This window comes from Osmerus eperlanus, chromosome 19, assembly GCF_963692335.1.
Source record: "Osmerus eperlanus chromosome 19, fOsmEpe2.1, whole genome shotgun sequence".
NCBI lineage: Eukaryota > Metazoa > Chordata > Actinopteri > Osmeriformes > Osmeridae > Osmerus > Osmerus eperlanus.
The window spans coordinates 8,902,413-8,921,580 of NC_085036.1; the positions used below are offsets into that span (position 1 = coordinate 8,902,413).

Sequence of the window (19,168 nt, forward strand, 5' to 3'; positions counted from 1 at the left end):
TCTGATAAAGAAATAACAAAAAATGAAAGGTAAATTGTTTCTCCATGTCTTGTAACATTCGATATAATAAGTGACTCTTGAACTTTAATCACTTTTATGGCAAGATGTCTTGTATCCAATTCTTGAGAAACTGCAATGGCTTTTGAAACTGCAAACTTTCCATGAGGTGCACCTACTTTTGAAGTTTTTGGAAATGTGGCCACAAGACCCACATTGTAGTTAACCCTAAAGCTCCAGAAATAGGTCACTAAATGATTAGACGGAACCTACTGTTCTTTAGTCAAAAACATGCTTAATTTTATCATCAACATAATAAAATCTAGATAAAGAAAATTACTGGTAATTTCATAATTGTATTTGGTTATGCTGTGATGAGATCCACAAAAGTGATCTCTAAATGTTTTTGTATTGTGTACGGATGTGTGTGGTACTTTTTAACTTATGATGGCCTAGTCACAAATAATTTTCTTCTTACACTGTAATTATAGAGTGAGTTGTTAGATTTCTGGCATCTTAACAATTGTGTTATGCAATTAAAACATTTTTTTAATTGAAAAGCATTGCAACTTAAGTTCTCCTTTAACCGTTGGCAAAGCATATTTAAAAACAAGAATAATTTAACAACAACTTGTTTATCCCTCTTTAATTGACCATTGTAAAAATTCAAAGCTCACTGACAAATGTATCTTTTGGCCACTGATTGCAGAAATCACCTCTTGACATTGAATTGGACGTTATGACACCACATCCCTCTGTTATCCAGACAGAACACCACACTGGTAGGTAAAACAAAATCAAAACAAATCTCATTCTGGAATTCCAAACAAAAAGTATAAAAAGTTTGAATTTCACACTCGTCTGCTGACCACAGGGGAAGGCTTCAGTGCTGTGTGCTAACAGGTGTGTGAACGCGGACAGGTAGGGAGGCTTTACGTCCGTGACAGTCCTCGGTTGTCCAGATCTTTCACCTGAAAAAGGTGAAAGGTTTAAACACAGGCCTTTTTTAGGTCACACAGTAAATTCACGGGATGTGGTTTACTCGCCATAACCACACTGAAGCTATTGCAAGCTATTGCTGCACATATAACACGCACAGTGGTATGACAGCCCGTTTAGTTGATGCACCGCACCCTTATTTGATTTTCCGAAAGGTTCAGTTGATAAAACTTTCTGTAAGTCGCTCTGGATAAGAGTGTCTGCTAAATGACTAAATGTAAAACATGAACTTGTGTACCTTGTATATTCTGACCAGCCAATGCTCTGTTGTATAGGCTTCCTCCAGCACATCCAGCTCAAAGTCTTTGTTCCCAATCTCAGCATTTCTCACTCTGTCATAGCCAGGGGGGCGCTCTAGAAGAAGGGATTAGTAAGGAAATGATTTTATCTATACACGGACAATGATATGACACTGTGGACACCTAATAAATGATCCCAGTAATCTCTTGTGTAGACCTGCCATACAGGTAAACCCGTGGAGTTACTCACTGGCCTCTGTGTAGACCTGGCCAAAGCGATAGTAGCACATCTTGTACATGAGGCAGTTGAGCAGGACAGGAGAGCCCTCGCGGTCCACACGGAACTCCCCGGTGGGGGTGTAGTAGTCGTGCTCTTTGATGTGCTTGCCTGTATCCGTACTGCCCCCGATACGCACCATCCACAGGAACTTGTTGATGTCTATAAGACAGAGAGAGAGAGACGGTGTCATAACGCGTTTCAAGTTCAAATAACTTGCTGTAGTCAAGGTCAGAACGTATGCAAATCCAGCAGGGAGAGAGGAAGTATTGATACCGGTGTGTGAACATACCGTCTGAGGAATAACCTGTCAGTCCACCGAAGATGACAAGGACATAGCTGACATCGAGCTCCCGCATGATCTCATAGGCCTTCTCCTCTGTAGAGGCCATGGCCTACATATGACAAAGACAACATTACCCTTACATGACTGGGACCAAACAGAGTTGAAACCATGTCAAACACACTCCCATCCTTCTGTACAAAGGAAGGGAGAAAGGAGTAAAACAACAAGATCGCTACCTGTCCAACTCTGGAGATGTGCGTGTTATTCCACGTGTTGTTGTCCACTAGAATGGTTCGATTAGCCATAGCCGTTATCTGGTAACCGTAATCCCACCACGACATCACTTTAGCGTCCTGGAAACACAGCAGAAAACACAAGGATTTCCTCAGTGAGTCAGGTTAAGCCAGTGGTTAGGTGGGAACAGACAGAGATGGAACCCTGGGTCTGACCTCGGGGGTGTTGTGGCGAAGCCAGTAGTAGGCCTCTCTGAAGTCGTCGAATATGATGCGGCTGCCGTCGCCGCCACGGGCTGACAGCACAATGGAGGGGGAGGAGTAGGCTTCGCTGGTGACCCAGGTGGAGTGGAAGGTGTACGTGATGAGGAAGAAGGCCATGACAAGAATCATCCCGCTGGCCACCTTGACAGAAGGATACGAGATAAGAGTTATTTCCTGATCCAGGACCAGACATGAAACCACCAGACTTATCAACATCCTTTCGAATGAATGGGACTACCATTACAGCGAGGAGTTACCCATTAACCCCTATCCCAGTGAAAGGGGGCACTCCTCGTCAGTCAGGTGTTGCGTTGGTGGTGCTCACCTCGTTCTTGATGGGGTAGGTGGCGTCCGCCTGCTTCTTGCTCTTCTTGTCGGGCCGGCTGACGTCCAGGTTCTTCATGTAGGTGGTCAGCACCTGGGACACGCCGATACCTGACAGGATGCACATGACCGGGGCCAGCACCAGCATCAGACGCACCTTGGGGACAACAGAGCACAATCAAAACAGAGGAACTTGGCATATGCCTAACCAAGAACAATAGTTAGTCAAAACATATTCTCGGTCATTGGCATTGAAAATTGAACGCTGACCCTACAAATTCAAGACCTTTTAGGAATTGTGGTGCTTTTTAGGACTTACCATGACAGCTGAGAAGTACATGCTGGTAACTCCGTACATGATGATAAAAATCCTGGCATCGGACAGGTTGTTGAAACAGTAATACAGACCCACTGTGAAGAGAACCGTGACACGACCATTAATGCAACCATGACCACACCACCTTTCATAATATACATGGGGCCCATGTATATTGCGGAAGGCCCATATCCCTGATGTATGACGAGAGAGAGAGCGAGTCCAGTGTGTTTACCTGGGAACATGAAGACAAGCAGCTGCAGGTCAAAGTAGTAGGAGGACCAGGTGGTGGGCTGGTGCTCTGACACAGAGGCGATGATGGGGATGTTGTTCTTGGCATACGAGGGGTCCAGCAGAGAGTAGAAACGTCCCGTCCAGGGGGAGATCTTACCTAGAACGCACAACAGCGCGGCACAGTGGCTTCAGTCATATGTGACCCGGTTTTGCTATCTCTGAACCTCTCACCACGTCTGAGACAACGATCGCATATGCATTTGCCACCACACCAAACACTTTGCGAGATACTGCGGTGTATTTGGATCCGCAACCATTTCAAATCTTCAACAGCAATCCAACTGCTACAGCCGCCACACTGTACACGCACGTTTATCATGTGTAGCCAGAGACGGCTCCCTCTTGTGACGGCAGAGGCGCAGTGCGCGGTCTTACCGGTGAGCATGAGGACGGTGCCCACAGACAGCAGGACGAAGCCCACCAGGGAGATGACGCTCTTGAAGAGGACCTCAAACTGCTGGGTGTTGAGCTTGCTGCGCAGGTAGTCCACAAACGCATGGATCTGGCACAGGCCAAACACCCCAAAGGCCGCCATGTGCTCAGAAGACTGCACTGGCTAGAGGGGCCACAGGGGGCGGGAGAGACATGGTGGTGAACCCACTGACTCGAATCAAACTTAGGCTGTCCCGTTCACAGACACACAGGTTAACTTCTAACCAAATCCAAATATTGGATAGATAACTACAATTTAATTAGGTTTCATTCTAACTCTAGACAGGAGCATACAACACTAATCCCAGTCCTGTCCGAGACGATTAGCAATTTAACCAGTTTGGAGGACGAATACGCGTAGAGGGTCGTGGAGGGGTACCTGGAAGCCCACGAAGGAGATCTGCATGGAGAGGATGGTTCCCAGGCAGTAGACGGTGCAGTAGGCCACGTAGATGCGGTGGGAGAAGCGTCCGGTGAGCATGAGGACCAGTACGTGCAGCGGGATGAGGTTGATCAGGAACACGTAGCCGCCCCAGGACGACACCTGCACAAGCGGGAAACCGGGTTAAATGGGGGCCAGATCACCACCCAAAAGAGCCGAGGTTAGCGATTCCGATACCGAACGTCCAACTCTGTTCAACCCACCATGTAGAAGTAGGCCAGAGCGCAGATTGAAGACCAGTATACTGAGCCCGTCTTCACTGCCTTGATCCACATGTAGTATGTCAACAGCATGCAGAAGATGGCAATCCCTGGGTAGAGAGAGAGAGGGGGGGAAGCATGCTCAACTAACAATTGTGAACAGGGGAAACTTTGAACTGAGGGGCGTCGTGTGGTTGAGGCCCGTACCTTCATTGTCGTAGGAGCCGGCTACAGAACGAGAGATGTACCCGGGCACCACGGCAATCATGGCGGCCGCTAGGAGCCCGGCGCCTGCATCCTGCAGAAAGAAAGAAGTCTTGAGTTGCTGTGCCAAAACCACCACCGATTATTTCTACAGCATTAGCTCAAGATAAATTCTGGCAACGTGCTTGATGCCTTTTTTCAAATCACCAAATGTTGACGCATACAGTGTGCACGTGTGACGGAGTACCTTGAGCTCCTTGGTGAAGTGGTAGGTCACGATGGTCGTGAAGGAAGAAAAGAGAGGAGCCAGAAAGACGCAGACGTTGCGGATATCGATGGTGATGTGGAAGAAGTGGAGGGCATGGTACAAGGCTGCAGAGGTGACCATCAGACCTGCAGGGAGGGAACAAGTCAAGGTGCATCGGTGTCAAATTGGCTGAAGTGGCCATTATAGTGACCGTCGCATAAAAGTGAATTGAAACCCATTCAAATCAAAGGGAAGTTTCTCAAAGGAAAGTAGAACAGCTCTCCCCCCCCCTTACCTCCTCTATAAACCCCCTATTGTCTCATAGCAACCCTATTAACGGCACTGGAATATTTGACATCTTTACTCAATTTCGACCCAATCTCATTCTCACCTGGGTAAATGGTACCGCCGATGATTCTCCCCAGAGGATACCATGCCCGGTCATCAAACCAGTTATGGAACTTGTAGAAACCCTCCTCTGTCAGGAAGCGGGTGGTACGGTAGTTGAAGTATCTGGGTTGAAACAAAGTATGAGAGGGCACCATACTTGGTGTTGTCTTGGTCACAAATGAGGGAATTTAAATGATTAAATAGCCTACTCAACTTACGGATCAAACTCATGGATGACACTCTCAAACCTCAACACGGAAAATAGTCTAGTAGAAAATGCTGGGGAAAAAAAGAGATCAAGTCTCAACAATGTGCTGCTCACTGTATCACAAAAGCCAAGGATACTTATGTTTGAGTGATACTGCAGGGGAGGAACCGTTTGAAGACTGCATAGGTGCGCCTCATTTGGAGTTTGTGTAGAAGTACAGAGATGTAGAATGAGGAGACTCACAGAGGATAGCAGCCATAGACAGGATGAGCAGCTTCAACAGCGTGTCCTGTTTCTCATAGGACAGCCGTAAGAAGCCTAACTTGGTCATCTTCAAACAGGGTGGGACGACTGACCCTTAGTATCCTAAATCAAGTTAAAAAAAACAATGCATAAACAATGCATGAGTTAAGGTTATTCATGCATGTATATAAGAAATATAAGAATGCAATGAACACTGACAAAAAACCTGAACTGATAGAAATGTCCCAAACTAAAATAAATCACTGAGGTCAAAGACATGGTAACTGACTCCTGTACCAACCAGATAAGGACACGCAGGGTTTGTGTGGCGTGGACCAACACCAGGAAATACTTGGCTAGCTGCAACGCCTTTGTATTTGAGAAACTATACAGCTATATGAGCTAGCTAGCTAGCTAACATGAGCTGTCATTAACGCGCTGCTTTCATTGCATTAACGACATGACACTGACCATTTAGTCGAAACACAACTAGTTATTTGATTAATTCACTGTGCAACATGTCAATGTGATTAGTTAGCCTTAGCCAAAATAGTGGGGCTAGCAAACGCTTCCAATTGTCTTAAAGAAAGCGATAAAGTAAACTTACTTTGACAGTAGTAACTGTTACAAAATGTTAACGAGACACGCATGCAATAACTTTCGTTAAACAGTTGTGAGTTTGCGAACTATGGATTATACGTCTGTTCGGGTTTTCTCGGGTACGTGGCTGAAAACCAGTGCAGTGCTGCTGATGATTTCATTCAATTCAAGCCGACATGCTAATGCTATGCAGCTAGCTAGTGAACTACGGTGTATAGCAAGGAAAGGGAACCTTCCTTTTTTTCTTATTCCCCTGAAGTTGATTTTAGTACATACAGGAGGACAGTACAACAATAACGTTATAAGTCTAGTTTAACAATTTCCTTTGCAAATCTTAGACCTGCACTTACCCACTCCGTTCCTGTATCACAAACACTTTTCACATACAACCCTGCTTTGTATCTCGATCCCGCCCAATAAGCCCATACGACATGATTATTGGTTTAACATCGGTCCTCAGTAGCCTTGCTCTTTTCTGATTCGCCAATAAGTTGTCATTATTTTCTCTTCTTGGGCCTGAATAGTGACGTGTCCTTGCTACCTAGTGAGTGCGGAGGCTGTGAGAATGCAATATGATATAAAAAAAATCAGTATATTTTAGTGGGTGTATCCATAATTTGACAGCAAATGACACTAGAAATGTGCTATAAATGTAGTTACTGTTGGACCTACAGTTAGTGTCTAATCACATAAGATCTGACACTAAGTTCCCATCACATAGGTCTCACGGTTTATAAAGTCAAAGATCTACAAAATCACTGGCAGTAAACATGAAAACGGTATAATGGCCTGCACCATTACTATAACTACAATGAAAAACAAGTGAAGGAGTCAACATGTAATGTATACTGACCAATTTTATTGAAATTAGGCATAATACTTTTACAAAACTTCACTCACAAATATGAATCTGCATACATAAACACTATGCACTTCTTACAATAATTACATACCGTTTCAAAAACACTTCCCCTCCCACCAACCCATAATATGACAGAAAGAAAGCTAGATTGGGATGATACCCCACGGTAGAGTTTTGGTTAAACATTCAGAGCCTAGTGACATCATGTACAGTACAAGTGACAAGATGCCCATAGTCTGTATGGATTTGCCAGTGGAGAACATATAACAATCAGTGGAGGGATTCTCCTCTATTATAAGGTATGCACCATCCTTCATACAAAACCCTGTTAGATCGGTGATCTGTGATGCCTTCCTACAGTGTACTGCAGTGCTTTGTGTTGCATTGATAAAAGTAAAAATGAATCCAAACAGAGAAGATCAATCAGTTTGGCAGTGTCCTCTGACCCAGCAGCAGGGCCATGTAGCTTTGTCAAACTTCTACACACCCACAGAAAACCACTTGTTCAAAAAAGTTTGCGTCACCTATTAACACTCTACAACCATTTCATTTTTCATTTGTCATTTTTGAATTTGAATTTGGTTAGTAAGGATGCTCTTTCCTTTTGATGGGATATTTAGACCAACTCCCTTGCTGAAATGTAAAATATGATTCCCTCGAAAAAAAAGCACTTATAGTTAAAAGAAAAGTCTCCCTTTGTTTTTACTGCACAATATTATTTCTGGCTGTTAGACCAAAGACGTAGCTGTGAAAACCTGACTACACAGACAAAAAGCAATGCATGTGCAAGAATACAACCAGTCTGGGAGAGAAGGTCACTTGCCACCCAGAAGAATGTCACAAGACAACACCATGTGCTTCTCGTATCAATGAACATATTCTCCTTCAATAGGGATGGAGAACACGTGTTTTCTTTTTGTTACACACTTTGGATGATTTATGTCTCCACTCATTCTTTCGTATAAAGAACACCAAAAATCACCTGACCAGTGTAAAAAGCTGTCTCTAACTAATTAATGTAGCTTAGGGTTTGGTAAAAATGTAACCTATTCCTTGTACTCCTCCATATCACCAACTGCTGTAAAAATGGTAAACATTGCAATTGTAAGCATAGGGGCAAAAAAGCAGAGAAAAATGTATGCAACTGTGTGCTGTATTTGAAAACGCCCAAAGCACTCAAAATGGCACATCATACATTAAAAAAAGCAATTTAACATAAAGGAAATTAAACATTATCACATTAGTGTTGTTTAAGGGTGAGGCACAGGGCAGTCAAATCCCCCAAAAGTTATTCACATTAAAAACACACCTGATAGGTGCACCTAAAGAATATGAAAGGGCCACAGACTCAATAAAAACACTAAAAACTCTCCCTTGAACCACACAAACGTCATTTCTCCTTCTGATGAGTGATTCTTCTCCCAGAATCGCACACTTTTTTTTACTGACTAGAACTGATAGCCGGCTCTCTGTCGCCCTCTAGGGATCATCACTGGGAAGACAGGGGTCTCTGGCGGGTGGGCGAGGCGTGGGGGGACGGCAGCTTCTCGGTGGATGTGGAGGAGGTCAGGGAGGACTGGAGGTGGACCGTCTTGTGGAACAGCTTGTTGCTGATCAGGACCACCAGGGAAAAGAGGCGCAGCTGGAAGTGGCTGTTGGATACATGAGGGGGAAAATCAGTGTGAGGGTGGATGATGGTCAAGTCTTTTCCAATTTCGGGTCATTAACTTGTCACTGTACTCACTACAGCTTCGTTGGGGTCTTGGCCTCGTTAGCGCTGATGATGAAGAGAGGGAAGAGGATGGAGAACAGACAGCCACTGTTGAAGAGGGGGGAAACATTGACATTCAGACTCATATGAGAGGACATAAATCCCTGTACTGAAAGTGTGTGTGGAGGGTAGTGGAGTCTGGAGGGGGACAACCAGTCTTACCTAATTATATATGAAGATGGGAGGGCAGTCAACAGGGCCATGGGAAGACCAAAGCCAAAGTAGTAGGGCCAGTTTCTTTCAATGTTGGACAGCCGTTGGTGCATCTCAATTCCTTAGGTAAAAGTAATAACTAGGTTGAAAACGACAGTTTCTTTACTTGAGGGCGATGGCAATTCTTCGTCAAGGGCACCCTCATTCAGATGCAGCGATCTGCCACTCACCGTGGTTGAACCAGCGATACTCAAAGCAGTAGAGGGAGTAGAGCAGAGACATGTGGAGCAGGCTGACCATCTGTCCAATGGCATCGATGGGAAAGAGACTGACGATCATTCCCTGGGGAGTCATGAAAAATAGAGGTATATGAGCTTAAACACTGAACTCCAAATTGATAGATGTCAATCCGCAGGGGCCCAGAGTACATTTACATTTAGCAGACGCTCTTATCCAGAGCGACTTACAGTAAGTACAGGGACATTCTCCCCGAGGCAAGTAGGGTGAAGTGCCTTGCCCAAGGACACAACGTCATTTTGCACAGCCGGGAATCGAACCAGCAACCTTCTGATTACTAGCCCAATTCCCTAACCGCTCAGCCACCTGACTCCCCGTACAGTGTACATGGGACAAGGTCATATAGGGACAACCGTACCTGAATAAGGAAGAGGGCCTGGAGGAGGAGGTTGAAGAGCATGTCTGCGATGATCTTGCTGACGCTAGGGAAGGGTTGCGCCTTTCGACCTGAAACCTCAAATGCCAGGTCGGCTATGTCCTGCAGCACACAACAAAATCATTCTGATTTTCTACCTCTTAAGATCGACACTGCAGTATGAACACACTCGACGGCCAACAATTCAGTTTTAATTATCCACCACGAATCACTGTACTGCCAAAGGCCTCACCTGAAACCAGATGGCATTGACTATCTTGCTGAGTACAAACAGAGGGAGCACCCAGAGAGCACTGAACACTGAAGTCAAAATAAACTCCAGCCAAGACCACACGTTGCCATGGAGAGAGGGGTCACCTGATAAGACACAGCACTATTGAGTTACATGTTTTTCAAATAATCACAGTACAGATAGTTACGGAAAGAACCCACCCACAAATCTTAGCTGTCATACATACCGATGATCCTTGCTGTGAGAGTCTGCAGCAGAGGAATAAACACCCGGTAGAAAAGAAACAGACTGAGCTGTGGAAGACAGATCAAATAAGCTGCACAGAATGTCATAGCAGTAAACTGCTCTGTACTTATACAGTATATTCCACAACTGCAGATATATTGTTTTGATGTTTGTTTGCTTGGAAGTCTTACCCAGAACACTCCCCCGTTCCATGCACAGCACTGAAAAATCCTACTGGCTAGTTTGGGTTCACTGTAACAGAGAGCAACTGTGTTCATGAAACGAACCCCCCACAGCCAATCCTGCTGCCACGGGGCTCACATGTGTTTGTGCTGCTGCTGAAGAAGCCCACCTGTCTGGTTTGCGCTCCTCGCTCTGGGCCCGTCTCTGTGCCAGCGCCCCGCTGGCTCTCCGCCTGCGCTGCTCTTCCCTCTTCAGCTGAATGCGGGCATCCAGCTTGGAGATGGTGCCAATTCCCCAAATCGAGTCCTTGATCCCCTGAAAAAAAACAGGTAGTAAATCTTGTATGAACATTATTTTATTTTTTGGGTTACCATGCAACCTGGGGTTGATAAGGTTTAAAGTAAATAACAGAAGATAAAATGTCAATATTTGGTCAAAGCCACTGTTATGTAGCGCTGTTTTTGAGCTCTAAAGTATGAGGACTTAAATGACATTTGGGAAAATGTTATTGACAACTGCATGGTTGTGCCCTCGTTTGTTGTCACTTGTGTGTGAAGGCAGAGTGCATTGCTGACCGTCGCAACATTGCGGAGGAAGGCTCTGACGCTGTCGGTCATCTCCAAGCCAGCTGCAGATCCATCAACTGCAGAAGGAGGGGGGGCTGGGGACCTTTTCAACTATCATGGCACGGAGGGGCTCACCCAGCAACCTGTTTGAGGAAATGTCCCTGTACTTACTGTAAGTCGCTCTGGATAAGAGCGTCTGCTAAATGTAAATGTATCTATTGAACACAGAAGAAAGTTGAACAACTTAACATTCGGCTTGTTCGCATGCCGTAAATTACTGTTCAAATTAAGTTCTAACAACCTAATGATTTTCAAGCAGAAACATGTTATTATGACTAGTGTGATAACATTTGATACTAAATTACTTGCTGGTTATAGCCATGGTGTAATAGTTCAGACTACTGTAATGAATGGGTCGTTATGAAGCTCATTAGAAGCCTGATAACCAACATCATTTGAATCAGGTGTGTTGGAGCAGGGAAACAAAAAACATGCAGGACAGTGGGTCCTGAGCACCAGGGTTTTGTTTCCCTCTTCTAGGTCCTAGAAGATGCAGTTGGACCTTAGTCTTATGTAAATGCACTAGACTGATAACTGATACTAGATAGCGTGCATTAATATCCAACGTTAACGAGTTGTTCTGATGTCTGACAACATATCCCAGTACAGCTGTAATGTAGTCTAAAGAAAGCTTTCAGTTCGACAGAAAATAGCCAGCTACACAAGATACAATTATTAATTTCACCACAAACTTCGATGAATCGTTACTGAATCATACAATATCAGTTGAAAGTTGCCTTATTATACAACAGGGCAATTAAATATCCATATAACAACACAAGGAACTTACGACTCGAGGCAATAAGGCTAGCTAGCTGGCCACAAATGTTTTTCATTAGCTAGACAGAGCTAGCTAACTTAGCTACTGTACAGTACCCGTCCCTAGCTGACCAGCAACAGTATATGCTGATTTAACAAGTAAGCTCGTAGGCAAGTCAGATAGTTAAACACATATTCACTCTTACCTCATGCGACAACTAAACAAAAGTCTTCACTTTACCTCTTCTTACGGTTTCACCTTTTTTAAGAACAACAACAAAACCTAAACCAGCTAACGCAGGGCCGTAACTTGTGTATTGCGCAAGCTCAGCCTCAGTCAAATAATTGTGGGATATGTAGTGATGTGACGGAGGCGTAGACGTTTCAAACGGCGTTTGTGTAACAAATGGTAAACGCACTGTTTCGTTCCAGACTAAGTTGACTATGATATTTTATTTTACTCCAATGCTGGGCAGATTACCATCTACTGTTGAAAATATTAAATTATATAAAAGCTCAATAATTCACAAAATGTCTATATCAAACTGTCTGAGGAATCCACAGAGCATATTATGCAGATCGGTTTGGCCGTTCTTGCATGACCCCAAAAGTGAAAGACTAACTTCTCTAAATGCATGTTTATTAGGCTACTTTCAATTCAAACGATCTACAGTTGTGTCAATCAATGCCGTTGGGCTTAAAAAGGCAACACTACCTAATTTTAAACACAAATAACGGTAATGGGTGTGGAAGTAGGCCAGACATTATTAGAATAATACGGTGTATATTTGAGATTTTTCTGTACAATTTTGAAAAAGTTATTGAGCTTCTCGAATAGGCCTATATAACTCTTCACCTCAACATTTATTTGAATAGCCCTAGACTAGAGAACACAGGTGCCCTCCCAGCCAAGACACATAGGTATGCCTTACCATGCATCTGTGGCAGTATTATGAATATAGTAAAATTACATGAGCAGAGCTACATGTCCAGGTTAAACAGTCCTGGTTTTGTATGTGTCTGTCCAGTCTGTGTTCCAGGTCACATACACCAATACTCCGGTCCACATCTTCCAGTTCACCTCCCAACCAGACACTTGTTACCACAGACATCATCGGCTACCTATTCCATCACCTACAACCTCGGCTCCCTCCTCATTCCCTCCTGTCTGGCTTACACGGACCTCACCATCATCACCCTCTGTGTGGCTACAAAAAACTGGTTCATATCACATCAGCATCTGAGTGTTGCATTTGGGTTCACCTGTCACTTCCCAGGCATCCGGGTTCATAACATTTAAGCTATATCAAGAAAAGGGGCCTAGTATGTCACGGTCACTTTTTTGTATCTTACAAACACACACACAATGTACGTCTAGTTAACTTCCACATAACACTTCTAATCTTCAGTAATCTTAAGAAGCATAGGCTAATATATTGTTTGCAGAAACTCACAAAGCTAGACTACACCCACAAACCACAACATTTACTCAACATTTTGTCGTTGTTTCATTATCCCAACCATTATGCAAACGATCTAATAAGAGCCACCCATTGGGCGGTGCGATGATCGTTGGGACTATCAGTTCATTGTGTGTTGGCGTTAATTCTGTGTGGTCCTCTCACTTTGTGGAATAAACACTGAAATCGCGAAAGAAGTGCTTTTCTCACATGCAATCTGTGAGTTGATTTTTTTTTGGTAAATCAAACCTGAGCAGATCAATGGTTGTTCTAAGAATAAGGAATGCCCATAAAAGACATTATGCACTTCTCTGTTTGAGCATCGTTGCTTTTCTCATGTACAGGGGCATCGGGTAAGTCGATCCCATATTTTTCCAAAACTTCTTTCATCTGAATTCTCGTAAACAGTGTTTATGTTGTAATGTTATAATTGTGAAGTTGGCAATGTTAAATGCTTGCTACCTGCAAATCAGTTGCGTATTTGATCTCGGGGAGAAAACTATGAGCTTTATGTTGAATAAGAACTGGTTGTAAATGCGGTCCACGTGAAAAAAGTAAAGTGTGATGCCAGTATCTTCATACCAAATATACAAACAGCCTGTGTCACCCATTTACAATAGCCTACTGAACCTGCTCCATCAGGAATTCCAATCCTTTGCTGTCAATTCCATTTGATTTGAATGTATGTGAGTTCTTTACTTGAATGTGTATGACCCAAATCACTATTACAACCCATTCTCCAGTCTCCTGTCTGGGAGGAGGACAATGAGTAGGAAGGTTGGCTTGCGTGCCAACTCATCCCAGTTCACTCTGGAGGGGGAACCCTTTCGCATCCTGGGGGGGTCCATTCACTATTTCCGGGTGCCCAGAGCCTATTGGAGGGACCGGATGATGAAGATGAGGGCGTGTGGCATCAACACACTCAGCACGTACGTATTCTGTCTACACATACTTTCAAACCCTCACTAATGTCTGAATCATCACTCCACTTCTTGAACGTTAAAAGCGACCTGTCTTTCTTCTATAGATATGTACCCTGGAGTTTACATGAGCCGGCGAGAGGCGTTTTCCAGTTTCAAACGGATTTGGACTTAGAGTAAGGAAAGCTTTCTGCTTCTGTCACACTCTGATAACCCCCCCCCCCCACACACACACACACACCTCCTCTCCACCACCACAAATGAATCAGGCAAATGAAACAACACTGAATGCAAATTTGCTGCAGCTGTATCTGTTGGGTGCAAAGGCAAACACCTGCTGCTTTCTCCTCGGTCCCCTGACGTGAATACCTGGAACAAAGTGCAGTGATAGCAGCCCCTGCTGAGAATAGGTATCAGGCATTTTCATTTATTGGGCTGCAATGCTGTGGGGAGGAGGTAGCAGATGCACCTCAGCTGACGACCGCAACCACAACAACAGTTTGAGATGCAATTACTGTGAGGATCCTCAGGAGATAGGAGTAGTTGCTAAGTAAAGGTTGCGCACCTCAAACAGTTGGAAATAGGATGTGTATGTAGTCTGTAATGAACAATGTTTCAAGAGTGGCTTATGCATGAAGGGCATTTCCCATTCGGAGACAATCTCTGCTGTACAGTGTACCTGTAAATAGTTGGCCTCACTGACTGTGTAATGCAGTCAATACATGTTTTGTTGTATGTTTGCATGTCACTTTCTTGTGTTCCCAGAGCTTATATAAACCTGGCTGCAGATCTGGGACTGTGGGTGATTCTATGTCCAGGCCCTTACAGTTCCTCAGAGTTAGACCTAGGAGGGCTGCCAAGGTAATGTCGCTGTCTTATAATACAATCAATAATCTGTAACTCTTTACAGAGAATATGGTGTGTATTGTGTATGGGATCAAATCCCAAGTGTTCTGTGCTTTAGAGTGAGTATCTTATCCTTGCAGCATTCCTGAGTTAACACAATTAGGGGGTTGGTGAATCTACTCACACAAAGGCCACTTGAACTCGCTGCACAACGTTTTATTTTAATTGTAATGTGTTTCCATGGGAACCATTATAAACAAGTTAGATGCTCTAGGGAAGGAAAGCGGGATAGAGACAAGAGGTGGGGCTGGTGGGGGTTATGATTCACATAACTCAACAACACTCATCTTCTCTGTGTGTGTGAACTACTTACATTTGTACAAATCATTTTCAAAACATACACAGTACTTCCTTTATCCCTGTACCCTTACACTGTCTCCTTCTCTCTAGTTGGCTTCTCCGGGATGGTAACATGAGGTTGAGAACTACTTACCCAGGATTCATTGAGGCAGTGAACACATTCTTTGACAAGCTCATTCCAAAGATGGTTCCACTACAGGTATATTTCGCTTACCACCACATCTCCTTTGCAGTTGTTGTCATGGCCGAATTGTAAACTTAGCCCTGTAAATCACTTCTTTTGTTTAAGTTCAAAAAGGGAGGTCCCATCATTGCAGTTCAATTAGAGAGTAAATATGGATCCTTCAAAGGCGATGACAGTTACATGCCTTTCATCAAGGAGGTAAACGCAGACATACTGTACAAGCACATTCAAACACTCACACACATTATTGTCATGATGTGTTGGTAAAGTCTATAGTGCCAAAAGTCTGCATTGCTTTAAAAAGGCAATTGTGTCGAGAGGGATCAGTGAGCTCCTTCTTACATCAGACACCCCCCAGGGCTTACAGGCAGGGGGCGTAACGGGAGGTATTGTATAAACAACGTTCATACTATATTCACAGATTATCATAACAATGTGTTAGGTTTACTCATATTTTAAGTATCATTTTGGCACACTGTATATCATGATCAAAGACACATCTCATGTCTTATTTTGTTTCCAGCCCTTCGAGCTGTAAATCTTCGGAAATTAAATCAGGGAAACATAGAATATCTGAATGCTGTTCAGGTATGCACAAACCATGTTGGGTATTTCCAACATTAGTCGCATATGCAATCAATAAGCATTTATGATTGACAGCTCCCTGAATTCAAAGAGAATGCCTTTGGTTGTTTATGTTGTCATTGGTGACAGCCTAACAGCCCCGTGATGGTGATGGAGTACTGGACCGGTTGGTTTGATGTATGGGGAGATCTCCATCATGTTCTCGCCCCTGAGGGTAAGATACGTTGCATGACTCAATTCTGCTGGTATGTAGTGTGTGACGCTAAGTTAACTGTCCATCTAGCTAGCTTTGGAAATGTCACTATTGTGCAGACATGGTGTCTTCGGTGCGGGAGATGCTGAGACGAGGCATGTCCATCAACCTGTACATGTTCCATGGAGGGACAAGCTTTGGCTTCCAGAGTGGAGCACTGGCCAATCCCTCCTACAAGGCCTTGATCACAAGCTACGGTGGGTCACCCTGTCCCTCTGTCTTCCTTCCTGTGATATTCCATCAAGTCACCACTAAGTGGCAGTGTTCATTAACTCACCCGAAGTGAACCTTTCGTCGTCGTCCTCGTCTAGATTATGATGCTCCCCTGTCGGAAGCAGGGGAATACACTCCAAAGTACCACCTCCTAAGGGAACTCTTCAGCCGCTACCACAGTAAGTCCATTACAGAGGTAGATAGGAACGCCGCCTGCGTTAAGGACTAGGATGAGCATGTGAGAGAGAGGAGGCCCTGTTTAGACCCTGTTGCCTGGTGACTCTCTTAACCTTTACCTGCAGGAGTTGAGAAGCTCCCAGACATGCCAGCCCTGCGCTGGAGGGAGGCTTACGAGCCAGCCATCATGTACCACCATCTGTCCTTGTGGGACGCATTGAGCTTCACTGAAGAGGTAAGTGTGTGTGTGTGTGTGTGTGTGTGTGTGTGCGTGCGTGCATGGATGGGCACACGTGATCCATGTCAGCAGATTTTTCCTCAGGAGGGCAATAAGGATCGGTGCATCCCTTTCTTGTCCCCAAGCCTTTTAAATCCCCAACGCCTGTAAACATGGAGAATCTTCCGGTCAACAATGGGAATGGCCAGTCTTATGGCTACGCCCTGTATGAGACAACCATCACAAGTGGAGGTCTACTCAAGTCTGAAGACCATGTGCGAGACAGAGCACTGGTAAGTCTCAAGAAACCTGTTCTCATAACTGAGAAGAACAGGAATCCCTATGGCTGGGCATGTTATTGACAGGTGGGATATTTATGTCTAGGTGTTCGTGGACAGACACTACATTGGCATCTTTAAGCACCAAAGTCTCGAGCTAGCAGTTCCTGATGGTAAGGTACGACATCAAGGTGGTCTGTGGAATCTGCTTTAAAATCTGATATGAGTTTTTTTGAGTCAATATCTAATTTTATGGCAGAGATGAATGGTTGAACCGATACAAAGTCAGCCCAATACTAAAGTCATGCTCGCCCTGCAGGGGAAAAGGATATTAAGTCTGCTGGTAGAGAACTGTGGGCGAGTGCAAAATGGGAAAGCTCTTGATAATCAACGCAAAGGTGAAAACCAATTATATATCACACAATCATAGAAATTGTGATAAATGAGCTTATTTTGAGGATTAAACCTTTTTTTATTTTGTTTTGTAGGTCTAGTAGGAGACATTTTCTTGAACAATGTTCCATTGCGGGATTTTACAATCTACAGTTTGGAAATGAAAACAAGTTTCGTTGACAGGTTTGCACTTTTTCAGTTGTCATTTTATGTTCCAAAGCACTGTATGCAGCAGATACCTAACACCTTCTACTGTATTTAAACACATTTCAGCCTCTACCTGGCACCATGGAAATCTCTTCCCCACATTCCCAGCTTCCCAGGGTTTTTCATGGGCAGATTGTTTACGTATGGCTATCCTAGCGACACCTTTGTTAAGCTTCCGGTGGGTAAATACAAACCAGCTCTACCATGTATTGTCTAAGCTAACTACACTACACTGCCTTTGTACCAATTTAGTTGAATATTCAGGTCAATTATAAATAACTGAAGTTGCAGTTTGATAGTTATTTAATCTTATTAATGATTCTAACGTCTTTAGGGCTGGGGAAAAGGTGTGTTTTTTGTTAATGGACTGAACCTGGGTCGGTACTGGTCCATTGGCCCCCAGCAAACTCTCTACCTCCCTGGGCCTTTCCTCAACAGTGGTGTCAACCAGGTAGTTCAGGTTCAAAGTTATTGTCACATGTACATTAACACAGTTATTAATGAAACAATATAAAGCTAGTGGAATTTTTAACAAATGTGTAGAGGTATTACTACTACAATACTACTACCAAACACTCTTCTCCAACCTTTAAACCCTGCACATTCTTCTAATCCTGTCACTTTGATATTCTGGTGTTCACCTTTGTGGGCTGTCTCTCAGGTCATCATGTTTGAGGAGCAGGAGGCAGACTATAAGGTCCATTTTGAGGATGTTCCTGACCTGGGCATGGCTGTGGACATCCAGTGACTCAAACCACGCTCTGCTACAGGTGGACCAGGCTGAATATGGATTCAACCTGTGAATTGCATTTTGCTGTAACATAAAAGGGCTTGACATTTTGCAGGGGGTGACTACTGGAGCTCACCTCAGTCCCTGGGTGAATATCAGTTGTGCTTAAAGAAAATGCCACTCTGACTGAATTAATTGGAACAGCCTCCAAAACCTTAATGCCATTTTTCTATAGCTGTGGTGATCATGTTGGCTGGCCGACAACTGTGCTTGTTTAACTATTCCCTTTCTCCAGTTTTTATGTATTAATTATGGCTGTAGTCGAACATGGTTGGAATACAATTGTGAGTAAAATCGGACTGATTGTTATTTTCATCCCAGTCCCAAAGTGCCAAATTGTCTAGACAGCTGTGGGAAATAGATACTGTTCTGTCTGTTGCTACAATATGGAGGATTTTCAGTACTTGGTTCCCTAGAGACCAATACTATATGAAAGCTGTCAGAGTCTAGCAATAGAAAACAATGCTTTGATTATTAACAAAGGAAAAATAAGATATCACAGTCCCATCCAACTAAGAGAAAGACCCTGGCAGATGGAGTAATGTTTTTTATTTTATTATTTATATGTACATAATTACAGTGGCTCATTTATATTGCAGGCAGATT

General features: G+C 43.9%; 3 protein-coding genes across 5 annotated transcripts; 1 reads left to right on the forward strand and 2 right to left on the reverse strand.

Moving 5' to 3' along the window:
• Positions 1-628: 628 nt before the first annotated feature.
• Positions 629-6,699, reverse strand: stt3a (STT3 oligosaccharyltransferase complex catalytic subunit A). 2 transcript variants are annotated; one of them, XM_062485410.1, is made up of 18 exons: positions 6,546-6,699; positions 5,596-5,718; positions 5,363-5,423; positions 5,146-5,267; positions 4,755-4,900; positions 4,511-4,601; positions 4,307-4,413; positions 4,041-4,205; positions 3,605-3,785; positions 3,171-3,326; positions 2,939-3,030; positions 2,621-2,776; positions 2,248-2,436; positions 2,035-2,151; positions 1,805-1,907; positions 1,486-1,674; positions 1,235-1,350; positions 629-968 (listed from the first exon to the last, which is right to left on the reverse strand). In XM_062485410.1, exons 2-18 carry the CDS (start codon positions 5,681-5,683, stop codon positions 930-932), a joined length of 2,118 nt encoding a protein of 705 aa, XP_062341394.1. In that variant the 5' UTR covers positions 5,684-5,718; positions 6,546-6,699; the 3' UTR covers positions 629-929. The 2 variants fall into 2 exon arrangements, with proteins under 2 accessions (XP_062341394.1, XP_062341395.1); XM_062485411.1 differs by lacking the exon at positions 6,546-6,699 and adding an exon at positions 6,203-6,222.
• A 319-nt stretch (positions 6,700-7,018) lies between these two features.
• Positions 7,019-12,049, reverse strand: ei24 (EI24 autophagy associated transmembrane protein). 2 transcript variants are annotated; one of them, XM_062485422.1, is made up of 11 exons: positions 11,921-12,049; positions 10,870-11,003; positions 10,464-10,609; positions 10,303-10,363; positions 10,113-10,179; positions 9,887-10,011; positions 9,637-9,756; positions 9,212-9,323; positions 8,991-9,102; positions 8,802-8,876; positions 7,019-8,709 (listed from the first exon to the last, which is right to left on the reverse strand). In XM_062485422.1, exons 2-11 carry the CDS (start codon positions 10,909-10,911, stop codon positions 8,547-8,549), a joined length of 1,023 nt encoding a protein of 340 aa, XP_062341406.1. In that variant the 5' UTR covers positions 10,912-11,003; positions 11,921-12,049; the 3' UTR covers positions 7,019-8,546. The 2 variants fall into 2 exon arrangements, with proteins under 2 accessions (XP_062341406.1, XP_062341405.1); XM_062485421.1 differs by having other exon boundaries at positions 11,886-12,028.
• Positions 12,050-13,303: 1,254 nt separating this feature from the next.
• On the forward strand, positions 13,304-19,142 carry LOC134039539 (beta-galactosidase-1-like protein 2). The gene is made up of 19 exons (XM_062485449.1): positions 13,304-13,492; positions 13,883-14,068; positions 14,167-14,235; positions 14,825-14,920; positions 15,356-15,464; positions 15,555-15,647; positions 15,754-15,835; positions 15,973-16,037; positions 16,164-16,248; positions 16,347-16,484; positions 16,599-16,679; positions 16,803-16,912; positions 17,041-17,187; positions 17,279-17,350; positions 17,492-17,570; positions 17,661-17,748; positions 17,839-17,950; positions 18,107-18,223; positions 18,434-19,142. Exons 1-19 carry the CDS (start codon positions 13,401-13,403, stop codon positions 18,518-18,520), a joined length of 1,908 nt encoding a protein of 635 aa, XP_062341433.1. The 5' UTR covers positions 13,304-13,400; the 3' UTR covers positions 18,521-19,142.
• The last annotated feature ends 26 nt before the right edge of the window (positions 19,143-19,168 follow it).